Below are 12,697 nucleotides of genomic sequence, written 5' to 3' on the forward strand. Positions count from 1 at the left end.
GATTTAAGGATTAAAGGACGAAGCAGTAAGATATGAAAGGATTTTGATACTTTAAGTGAGGAGGCAAGTCCAATTGATAAACAATTACATTTCTGACCCAATGAACCGTGGAGGGAATTTCATGCTTGGCACCTTCATCCTGATGTTTTTTGTGGATAACCAGACCTTGTCACCGGGTTTCAACAAAGGAACGGCCATTCGCTTTTGGTCAGCAAATTTTTCATAATTCCAAGAGGTTATTTTTAAAGAGGCATGGACTTCCTTCCAAATTCCCGAATACGATTCAAGAAGCTTTGTAACTGCTGGAACTTCTAATGGAGGCAGACCTTGAAATTCCGGTACCTTGGAATGTCTACCGAACACTGTGAAGAAGGGTGTACAATTAGTAGAATTATGGTATCGGAAGTTGTGAGCAAACTCCGCCCATGGTAGAAGATCCAGCGAATAATCCTGGGAGGAGGATATAAACAACCTTCTGAAGGTTTCCAGCTCTTTATTCACCCGTTAGGTTTGCCCATTGGTCTGAGGGTGGTATGCAAGGGGAATTTCAGCTTGATTCCACAGGAAAAACACAATGCATGCCAAAATTTACCCACAAACTGCACCCCCCTATCGGAAAAAATGTCCGATGGTAGACCGTGCAGATGAAAAATCTCCCAAATAAAAATCTTGGCTAGTTAAGGTGCAGAAGGCAATCCTTGTAATGGAACAAAATGAGCCATTTTGGAAAAGCGGTCCTTGACCACCCAAATAGTGTTGTAACCCTGGGAGAGAGGCAGATCAGTGACAAAAGCCACGGAACCATGGTCTAGTAGGAATGGGAAGAGGTTGTAGAAGCTCCAACTTTTTCCCACAAGGAGTTTTGTGCTGGGCACATTTGACACATGAATCAATGAATTCCTTGACAATTTTAGCCATTGTTGACCACCAGTATGCACACTGTAAACATTTTTAGAGTTTTCCGGACTCCAGAGTGCTCAGAAAACGAAGCATGAACCCGCGTAAGAAGTTGTTTTCAGAGATCTAGGGAACACTGCGATCCCTCCCTCACGCTCAGTCATGCGAGGTGTTTGGTTCTTGACAGGTCTTTCCCTGCTGCTTTGTTTGGTTGTTCTAAACAGTTTCACGGGGTTCCTGCTACTCCTCTCTGGACTCTCTTAAGGAAGTACTGGAATTGTGGGAGTGCAGGGGGGAGGTGTTTAGGATTTAAAGCTACAGTTTCATTAAGTGCCAGCTCCAGCCCCATCCTACAATCCCATTATCCAGTGTTCCCCAGCCTGCTTAAGAGAAAAGGATTCAACGGTAAATTGACCTAAAATCTTATTTTTTAGTTCTGATGTCGTGTGATTCTTAAATTCATGGCTTCCTGAGGCCCCAGGCTACTGACTTAAATGTATGTTTTTTGGTGAAGTGGAACTGAAGAGCCGCAGTGGAGGGGCACCTCCCAGTCTTAACTGTTGGTGGTGGCAGGACTTATATTTTTGGTAATAAGGTAACACGCAAACATCAACCATCACGACCATCTATCTTAGCTAGTGATCTGATTGCAGATGAGTTTGTGACAGACTGCGTAGCATGCAATAACCGCATCATGCCCGGAAACGTGAGTCAGGAAATGCAGTTTAGCGCAACTAAGCCCCAGGCATTAGTCTCAGTGAAATGGGATTGAAATTTCGGCGGCTGTCAAATCCCGACAGAGGAATCCCGACAGGATGAAGATCCCGACTGGGGCAGGTAAGTACATTAACCGTCCCTTAGTGGTGCCTAACCCTAACCTTCCCCCCGCCTAGCCCTGATCTCTCCCTGGGGGTGCCTAACTGTAACCCTCCCCTCTAGGGGCTGCCTAACTCTAATTCCCCCCCGGGATTCCGATAACTACATCCCATCTCACTCCCGACTAAAGTGCAGGGCACGATGCGGGCAATTGAACAGCTCCTGGCACGCATCCTGGGAGCTGCATCGCTGTGCTATGTGTATTGATAATTTAAGTACCGTGGATAGATTTTCTCATTTATTAGTCTAGTGCTTGGTGTTTACTGCCGAGTTCAAGTGGTTATTTGCATTCTCTTCAAGCACTCCAATAACTTTATTATTTTAGAATATTCCCATTGTTTTTTTTCTTTTAAGTAATCTTTAGAAATCAAGCATGAAATTGAACCTAAAATATTGCTTTGTTTATACTAGGTATACCTTCTGCTTTTGAGAAGTACTTCTGGTCTTAATGTATTTTTTCTGTTGAGGTTCAGTGTTTTTACAATGTGGTCTAATGTTTTTTCACACTTGTTTTAGTTATTCAACCACCAGTGACTTGGACGTGTTTTTACATGGTTTGGGTCTTGAACATCTGACAGATTTATTTAAGGTAAACATTTATTATTTTGTTTGCTTATTAATCATTTTGTCTGTTTCAATATTATTATTTGTCTATTACAGCACATTTGTCTGAGTTTTGTTGGAATTTGTACATTTGCTATATGTTTGTGCTTATCATGTTGAAAGATAATCCGTAAACTTGAAGTTGAAACATGTTTAAAAAGTTAAGTGATTATGCTATTGATATTTATTAAAATATCCCATTTACTTTAAAACCATGAAAATTATTTTTATTATGAAGACCTACAGATGTGGGTCGACTGAGTCACCCCTCAGCGCTCAAGGCCCCGGGCAACTCTACGATGAGCGTCTATCTCACTTAACATGTGAATCTTATTTGCATAGGTAAAACTGGAAGTGACTAAACTACTTTGCTACATTACACTGATCTATTTGATGTGTGACATTTGTACATCTTTGTGCAAATTAATCTGTATATGAAGCGCTACAATGCTGCGGCAATACATTTTTCTCACGCCAAGTTCCGTGGTGCTTCATCTTTGACTTGTACATGTTTACAACTAATTCCTGTGCGGTTAAAGTCGCAGCCTGTCATCTCTGGTATACTTTGAGTGGTGTTTCGATGTGAATAAGATGCAAAATTTAAATAAAAATACTGCATGCTACACCTCTCGAGTTTATTTTAGTTTCACAGCAGTAACTGTACCTCTTAAGTATAAGTCTGCATTGTTACAAGTAGAGATGTACGCTGACCCCCCTTTTTTTTCTCTTTAAATATATATTTATACGTTTTTAAAAACTGCTAAAATCATGTAATTTTTGCAGTCCAAAACCCGAAATTAGAATTTACAATCTGAATTCCGAACTGCTGGAAGATCAGAATCGCGACTCTGATCTCCTCAGGAGATTAGAACCGAGACACTGATCTGTCTGGATTCACAAAATTCCGGTGGATTCGGATTTCTGGAGAAGCGAATCACACATCTCTAGTTTATAAGTACAGGAAGATAACATGGGGTTGTGTATTTAACGGCAGCTTTTTAAAGCTGCCATTTGTGATGTTTTTCCCACATGGCTCAAAACGGCAATAGCAATAAATGCTAAATTAGGCATGTTTTGCAGTTAATATTATCGCCATTTAAAATTCTGTGGGCAAAACAGCCGACAACCATCAGCTTTGAAAAGCTACCATTTGGTAAATCTACACCTGTATGTCTTAACCCATGTTTGAGTCTCGCCACTAAAGGTATCCATGGGAACAAGCTAACTATAGTTTATGCTGTACTATTTTTGTCCATTTTGTCACTTCATTATATCATAAAATAAAAATGTATTTATGCCATTATATTACCAGAATACATCCCTTTTGGATCCTCCTAAAATATCTAGGGAATATAAGTTTATATCTGGTTAAAGAAAATAATCTATTTCTGTGTGGTTGGAGTGATCCAGGCACCAAACAGTTAAGCTTTAACTCCCAGGATGCCTCGGTCCTCCACATATACCCCAGCCGCAGGCAGACAGTTTTTCGTTTGGTTCTGGATAGGATCAGTTGCACCTTTGATAACAGGGGGACTGCTTTAGCACCCCTGTAACTGGTCCAGTGATTTTGGCGGGTGCCAGTGGGGCTTGGCCAGCGGTGCCAGTGGAGCCCCCTTACCTCCGGCGGTGGAGACCTGCTGGAGGGCGCTGCAGTGGGGCGACCGGTTTGTCTGCTCCCCCCACTAGACCACCGGGACAAGTTAGACTGGCGCTGGGGACTGTGGCGGCGTCCATTTTTTCACAAAGCCAGCGCACCAGGGGGTTAATGCAGCTCAGGGAGGTAGGTTCTCACCCGGCAGCCCCTCCCCCAACCAAGACTGCGATCCCTCATTAATAGCTTTCTCACTTCTGGGCTGCTCCTCCTACACTCCTCCCTATATGAGATGCTCAGTAACCATTATTCAGTGCTGTGCTGAAGCTGCTGGTCTCAGGAGGTTTGTGTCCAGTCTCCCTGTATACCTCTCCCCAGGGACCAGGTTATACAGTGCTCCAAATCCTACAAACCTATCTGCTTATGTAGTTGATTCAGAGCCTATTGTAATTATATTTACAGCGGGTAATAGAAGTATTGCACATATCAACATTTTTCTCAGTTAATAGATTTGTAATGGGGCTATTGTAAGGAAATTTTCTCCAAATGTCAGCAACAACACATGCAATCCACAAATGCAAAGAAATTAAAACCATAGATGTCCATAAATTAAGTTATGTGTATGTGAAATGACACAGGGGAAAAGTATTGAACACACTTACTGAAATGTATTTAATACTTTGTACAAAAGCCTCACAGAACCCTAGAGCCTGGAAAACATCCGAACTAACAGTAGTAAGACCACTGGAAGGTGAGACCACTGCCCTGGGAGAAACGTGGTTCTGCTGAGGAAGTCTGCATCTAAACTCCCACTACCGGCATAACCACCGCTGAGAGAATCAGAACAAAAAGGTCTCCATCATCGTCGGCACACTCTTGAATGGATGACTTACATATGCCTCCGCCGGGTCGTTGTTCGACCGACTTCGTCCAGCCTGCCGACGAGGACGGACAGGACCTCCCAGAACCTGAAACATGGCTTGGAGCTCACATCACCCTAGGAGTATCACGGCCGTGATTACAATGAGCCAATCAGGATGGACCGAATATTGGACCTGCGGGAAAGAATGGGAACCCTCCACCAATGGTGAGTGACTAGTACATGCGGACAAATGAGAAACCGAGACTCGAGAATTGTCGAGCAACACTTCCCAGTTTGGAGAAGTACCCTCTGGAATTCCCTCAGATAGAACCTGGTCCACTGAACGGTGGAGATCATCATGCATAACAACCAAATGTTCCACAAGGTCGACGGACGACGCATTGACTGACCCATTAAGAGCAAGATTGGTAGGGTTCATGCATTGTCCGCCACATAAAAAACACTGCTGGAGAGAGGCGTCTAAGGCAACCCCCACAAGGGGGACCTTGCAAAAGTCAGGATACAACACTGCTCTGAAAGTGCTTGAACCAAGAGACCTAGGAAAGTCCATAACTGTGAAGCCGAAGTATGCTTCCCAAGCAGAACATACGAAAAAGTTCTATTTGTGATACCCTCTGTGCGCAATTTGCGCTGTAGCAACGACCTTATTGTGGTGCAAAACACGGAGCCAGCCACAGAACAGCAGGGCCCAGAACAGACATGAAACAGAGATTATCCACTGAGGAAGAAGGATGACATGCCCAAAAAGGAACCTGAAGATAAGTGTTTCAGATGCCTAGCGAGGATTTGTTGGCCTCCGTGCAGTAGGTCCCTGATCTTAGAGTTCAAAATCTTCCTGGCGGCAGAGGTCAAGGATGGTAAAAGATGCCTAGCACCCAGGCGCCCCTCAATGGTCTTTGAACTGGAGTAACCAACCTACCCCATGCCAGCGAACTGGGTAGAGAGAGAGAGAGAGACCCCGTTAGGCACTAGGCTTACTAGGAGCCGTGTCCCCGAAATGGCGAGTGGTAGTATAAAAACAGTCCCTGGATATCAAACCCCTGTCGAAGAACCGGTTTGTGGCAGACTGACCTTCCTAGGACGTACCACCCATAAAGAGGAGCAAAAATCTGGAAACACGGACCCTGCTGGGAGATACAGCCACTTGAAGAAAAGTGCGTTCCCGACCGGTGGGGAATATGGTATCCACTTCTGGCTATAAGAAAAAGTCCTTACCAACAGAAGATATTGTAAGAAACAAATTGGTTATGAATGTGCATGTGCAGCATAGAGCCCAAGGGCCTCTCAGAGCAAAACCATACTAAACATACTGCACTGGCTCAAATTGATCACCAATTGTATAATTGCCAGGTGGAAAGCACTTGATTCGATACTATAACTATATATTGGAATTGAATCTAGATCATAGCTTGTTTGTATGTCTGCTCTAAATTTATACACCCTCTAGCAATCCATATTCATGCATATGTTGTGAGTTTTTTAGGTATTTTACTGTTTTCTATAATTTTCTGTATTTTTTCCATTTTATACTGTGAATACTACTTATTCCATTATTTGCACAATTGAGTATTTATATCTGCATATTCATATTAAATATTTTCTGATTAAATGCTACAAGCTCTGCCTATCGTTCTGTGACATATATTAGTATTCTGAGTACCAGGATGATAGGAGAGTTTGAAATCAAAGCGAGAGAAAAACAGCGCCCATCTGGCCTGTCTTGGATTCAAACAGCGAGCAGTTTGCAAATAGAGCAAATTTTTATCATCGGTAAAGATTGAAATGGGATATTGAGCTCCTTCCAACATATAATGCCATTCTTCTAGAACCAGTTTAATTGCAAGAAGCTCTTGGTCTCCAATGGAGTAGTTCCCCTCTGCAGGTAGAAATCTTCGGGAGAAGAAACGGGTGTAACTTCCCATCGTCTACTCGTTGGGAGAGGACAGCTCCTAACCCTTCCGTAGAGGCATCTACTTCCAGAATGAAGGGGCGAGTCAAATCGGGTTGCCTCAACACTGGTGCTGAGATGAAGGCTTGTTTCAACTGATGGAATGCAGAGGTAGCTTCTGGAGACCATATACTGGGGTTCGCTCCTTTCCGGGTAAGAACTGTAATAGGAGCAACCAGGGAAGAGAATCCTTTGACGAACTTGCGATAGTAGTTTGCAAAGCCTAGAAATCGCTGAATGGACTTTAACGTGGTAGGCAATGACCAGTCAAGAATGGCCTGTAGTTTCTGTGGATCAATTTGAAGTCCTGTTCCAGAAATTATGTATCCAAGAATGGAATGGTCGGAGCCTCAAACGTACATTTCTCCAGCTTGCAGAAAAGCAAATTCCTTCTTAACCATAGAAGAACTTCTTTGACTTGGGAGCGATGTGACTGGAGATCTTGAGAGAAGCTTAAAATATCGTCTAGGTAGACTGCCACTGATTTGTAGAGAAGGTCTCTAAAGATCTTATTAACATAGTGCTGGAAGACCGCCGGTGCATTGCTGAGGCCGAAGGGCATAACCAGATATTTATAGTGCCCGTCCTTGGTGTTGAAGGCAGCCTCCATCACGTAGGCGGATCAGGTTATATGCCCCCCTTTGATCGAGCTTGGTAAAGATGGAGGCACCATTCACTCTGTCAAACAGCTCGGTTATGAGCGGAAGTGGATACCGATTCTTGACGGTGATATCATTAAGTCCACTGTAGTCTATGCAGGGCTAAGTCAGTCTTTTTTTCTTTACAAAAAAGTACCCCGCTCCGGCTGGCGAGAGCCTTCTCCAGGTTTTCTTTGATATACTCAGACATGGCATGAGTCTCCAGCAATGAAAGAGGGTAGGTAGGTTTGTCCACGAGGTGGAGTTTTCCCTGGAACGAGGTCGATGGGGCAGTCCCATTCACGATGAGGAGGAAGAGTGCCGGCTCCCTGCTTACTAAACACATCACAAAAGTCTTGGTAAACTTCAGGGAGGCCTTCTAAGAGAATTTCATACAGGAACCACTTGCTGAAGACAATTCTGGAAGCAAAATGGACTCCAATCGGTGATCTGCAAGGAAGCCCAATCAATACAGGGATTATGCCTTTGAAGCCACGGGAGGCCCAGGATTAATTTGAGAGGCTTTAGGAATCACAAGGTAAGGCAAACTTTCTACATGGAGCGCCCCAACTTTGAGCTTCAAAGGTTGGGTGCGATGCGTAATTCTCCCAGCGATTTTATAGCCGTTAAGGACACTGGATCTGGCAGCCATTCAGTGAGTATGCGATGTCTGTGAACGAAGTCCGCAGTGAGGAAATTCCCAGCAGCTCCTGAGTCGAGCAGGGCAGGAACACGTAGATGGACTTGGTTCACCTCCAACAAGGCAATGAGGGTAGGATCAGTTTTCTTACGTGATTCCATGGATACTCCTAACTTAACCCCTCTATCATAAGTTAGGAGGGGGGCGTTTCCCGGAAGGGAAGGACCAGACTTGAGATTATGCTGCGGAGAAGCGCAGTACAGACAGAGATTTCCTAGACGTCTTCTCTGATGTTCTTCAGTAGTCAGCCGGGAGCGATTCACTTGCATGGGTTCATCAGGAGGAGGAGAAGTAACACGTGGAACAGAACGACCCTTGGCTCGGTCGAACCAACTTCTCTCTATAACTCTCTCCCTATGTCGCAAGTCGGCTTTATTACATAATACCGTCCAATGAAGAGGTCAATTCACCGGAAGCTAGATCATCTTTGATCCTCTCAGATAATCCATTCCAAAAAGCTGCTAAGGCATCTTCATTCCATCTTAGTTCTGAGGCCAGAGTACGGAACAAAATCACACATTGGCTGACAGTCTTGCTGCCTTGACGAAGATGTAAAACATCATTGGAGGCAGAGGTTGTTCTACCAGGTAACTCGAAGATTTTTCGAAAAGTTGATACGATCTCAATTTAGTTGGAGGGCTTGACTGGTTAATAACGATATTACGTATGCCACTCGAGTTCTGGCAGTGGGAAAGCTTGCTGCGTGCAATTCAAAGTGGATCTCGCACTGGTTCAAAAAACCTCGGCAAAACTTTGGATTCCCATCGAACCTGCTAGGAGAAAGCTGAAGACTGGGTACTGAAGGAGAGACTACTGATGCTGGGGCAGGATTACTAGACTGGAGGTCTGTCTTAGAAGTTCCAGAGAGAAGAGCCTGAACATTGTCCAAACGAGCAGAGACATCTTGTTTGTATTGCATCAACTGTACCTGAGCAGACTCCTGTCTTCCCAGACAACTCAACACATCTTGGGTGGAACCAGATCCAGGGCACCAGACTGGTCCACGTGGCCAGTGCAAACACGGACTGGGGAACTTGGGGTTGTGTACCCGAACTGGGTTGTAAGACCGAGACACCTGAACCAACAGGTAGTTTGAAACTGGATGGTTTAATGTAGTTTCTGCTTAATGTAGTTCCTTGGTAATGAGACACTATTTTATAGGCCATCAGTTGGGACTGAACATTTCTCAATCGCTCCATTACAAATAGATTTACTGAGAAAAATGTTGATGTGTTTAATACTTATTTTACCCGCTGTATATGCTTTTGTATGTGACTTGTGCTAGCTCTGCTGTGGTGATACACTTTAACTTTCTGACTGTCAGTTATTCCTATCATTGCTGTTTCTCCTTAACCCTCAACTACCAGGTGTGTAGGGGTTCAATAGTACTTCACATTTACTTGTCAAGGCTGTCACTTTGCGTTCTTAGCTTCACACTTATTGTGTGCTATTTGCTGCCTATGTCTGTAGATAAGGATAAACAGGAGGCTGAGGCTCCTGTGCTGATTAGCCTGTATAGAATCCTGAAGTGACAAGCCTGCAAGACAGGATTTACATGTAGTTTGTGTGCTATTTGTTTTAGATTTACTCACCAGTCCAAATTACCAGCCCCAATATATGAGCCACCCTGGGTGTCCTCCTTATCCCAGTTTATGGCGCAGCTAGTGGATCGTTTATCAACTCCTATCATGGGGTACCCACAGCTGTTACAACCTACAATGTCTGTATCCTCTATGCAGTATCCTTGGATGGAAGTTTATGCCTGTCAGGATAGGGCTTAAACGTCTGCCGTCCCTCAGCAAATGATACAGGCAGGCAGACCATTAGCCACCAAAGCACATTGGCGGACTGTATTATCCTTTCAGTCCACTCCTCTTTCGGATTCGGACACATCTGAGGAGGCAGATGATGCACAAGGTTCTCTCTCCGAGTCACACTCTGGTGAGGAGCACCGTCAATCAACAATGGTTGTTCCTGCTTTAGTGAGGGTGGTTAAATCAATCCTAAATATAGAGGATGAAGAACCAGACCCTAAACCTAAAACCCTGTTTAAACATCAGAAGGTGGTTAAGGTTGTATTCCCTCAATCGGAGGGAATAGTTCTGCCATGAGCATGGGGTACTTCTGGCAAGCGATTCCAGGTCCCAAAGAGACTAGCATCTTTTACCCTCTCCCTAATAAGGAGCGTACTAAGTGGGAAGTCCCTCCCACTGTTGATTGTGGCACGCTTAGTTAGAAACTCTACTCTCCCATTACCGTCTACATACTCCCTTAAGGAAACCACGGATAGAAAGCTAGAAACTTGTCTAAAGTCAGTCTACTCGCTTTCTGGCGCTACCACTATGCCAGCTATGCCTGGGTGGCTAAGGCTATCAAAGGATGGGCAGGGGCACTAGAAGAGAGACTGCCATCAGACGCTACCAGGTAACAACTGGACTACATCTCCCATATTCAGAAAGCTGCCTTTATTTGGGAGAAGCTGCGTTGGATATTGGAATACTTGTCTCTCGGGCACTTGCTGCTTTGGTAGTCGCACGCTGGGACCTTTGGCTACGGTCCTGGAAGGCGGACCTGGGATCCAAGAAGGCACTGAAATCCTTACTATTCTCTGCAGACAGGCTATTCGGCGAAGAATTGTACAAAATTGTGGCTATTGTGGCAGCCTCTAAATCTGCCTTTGTGCCATCAGCAACTGCCCCTAAGCCTAGGCTGTCCTCTTATCGGTCCTTTCCCCCCCAGGTAAGGCAAGAGAACAGTCTTTTCCTCTGGCAATCTAAGACCACCAAGCTGCGTGTCAAGCAGCCTTGATCAGCCAGATGTCTAGCTTCTAAGCATGACAAGCCTTCCGCCTGATGGGGCAGGCCTCCTCCTGGGGGATCCCAGGGTGGGAGGCCGACTTCTTCAATATGCCGACTTTTGGCATCAAACAGACGCTTGGGTTCGAGAAGTGGTCTCTCAGGGGGACGCCCTCACTTTTTTGAGGCCGCCCCCAAGCAATTTTTTTTGTACAGGTCCCCCATCAGACCCTATCAAGGCTCTGGCCCACCAGGAGGCTATTCATTCCCTGTTGCGTTCAGGGGTGATAATACCAGTTCCTTCGCTTAGAGAGGAATAGGTTTTTGTTCCAATCTTTTTGATGCAGAAGCCAAATGAGTCATCTGCCTATTCTGAATCTCAGATCCCTCAACAGGTTTATTAGAGTGCCTAAGTTTCGTATGCAAACTTTACAATCAATTATCCTGGCAATGGAGCCTGGGGGTTTCATGGTTTCTCAGGTACGTGCAGGCATGCATACTCAATGTCCAATTACTCCAACCCACCAGCAGTTCCTAGGATTTGCAGTTCTACAGCAACATTACCAATTTTGGGCACTACCTTTTGGTCTGGCAACAGCCCCTCGGGTCTTTACCAAAATAATGGTGGTTATGGCAGCCCACCTCAGACGCCAGGGAGTCAGAATTCTGCTGTACCTAGACTCTCTCTTAATTTTGGCAGACTAACCGGTTGTGTTACAATGCCATCTCCAGCTGACCGTGGACTGTCTGCAAACACACGGCTGGATTATCAATTGGAAAAAGTCCTCCCTATCTTTGACCCAACGGATGATACACCTGGAGGCACTCCTGGATTCTCGAATACAGAGAATCTTTCTGCCAGCAGACAAGATTTTGACACTACACTTCCGTGTATGCAGCTTGCTCCACAATCGGAGGGTATCCATTCACTCAGCAATGAAGGTTCTGGGGTACATGGTGTACACTTTTGATATGGTGGAATACGCCCAATTCCACTCCAGGCTTCTGTTACAACTGATTCTCTCCCAGTGGAATGGACAGTATCATCTGATCTGGTCCCAGACGATCTTCCTCTCTCTGGAGGTTCGGCTTGCCCTCTCATGTTGGCTACAGATGTCCCACCTGGACAAGGGTCGCCTCTTCTGGATTTCAGATTGGGAACTTCTCATGACGGATGCCAGTCTTCGCAGATGGGGTGTGGTAATTGGTCATCATTCCTTTCAGGGACGGTGGACAATTCAGAAAAGTCGGATGCCCATAAGCATTCTGGAGCTTCGAACAGTGTACCGAGCACTCACTCAGGCTCAAGATCTCCTCCACGGCAGACCGGTCCAGATCCAGTCCGACAACGCAACTGCAGTAGCGTACCTCAACCATCAGAGAGGCATGCGAACTCGGGCCTCCATGTGAGAAGTGGCAAACCTTCTGGTCTGGGCCGAAGGTCATCTCCCAGCAATCTCGACAGTGTTTATTCCAGGAGTCCAACTGGGAAGCGGACTTCCTAAGCAGACAAGATATACATGCCAGAGAATGGGCTCTCCACCCGGCGGTCTTTCAACTCCTGTTGGACAAATAGGGCCTGCCAGACGTAGACCTCATGGCCTCACTTCACAAACACAAGGTCCCCAGGTATGGGTCAAGGACCAGAGACCTCAGCTGTCTTCATGGACACTCTGGCTGCGAGGTGGGACTTTTAATTTTGCATACCTCTTTCCTACGATCTCCCTCCTCCCGAGGGTCATTCGAAAATTCAAGCAAGAAGGCGG

At 45.3% G+C, this 12,697-nt stretch overlaps 1 protein-coding gene across 2 annotated transcripts in view; it reads left to right on the forward strand.

The window, feature by feature from the left end:
* The window catches only part of ASZ1 (ankyrin repeat, SAM and basic leucine zipper domain containing 1), a 210,218-nt gene that overhangs the window by 163,290 nt on the left and 34,231 nt on the right, over nt 1-12,697 (forward strand). For both annotated transcript variants that reach the window (XM_088456208.1, XM_088456216.1), the window contains exon 8: nt 2,290-2,362. In XM_088456208.1, the coding sequence (XP_088312334.1) occupies nt 2,290-2,362 (73 nt within the window). The remainder of the gene's footprint in view (nt 1-2,289; nt 2,363-12,697) is intronic.

The sequence above is a fragment of the Taudactylus pleione genome, unplaced genomic scaffold, assembly GCF_031769625.1.
Source record: "Taudactylus pleione unplaced genomic scaffold, aTauple2 ptg000041l, whole genome shotgun sequence".
Lineage (NCBI taxonomy): Eukaryota > Metazoa > Chordata > Amphibia > Anura > Myobatrachidae > Taudactylus > Taudactylus pleione.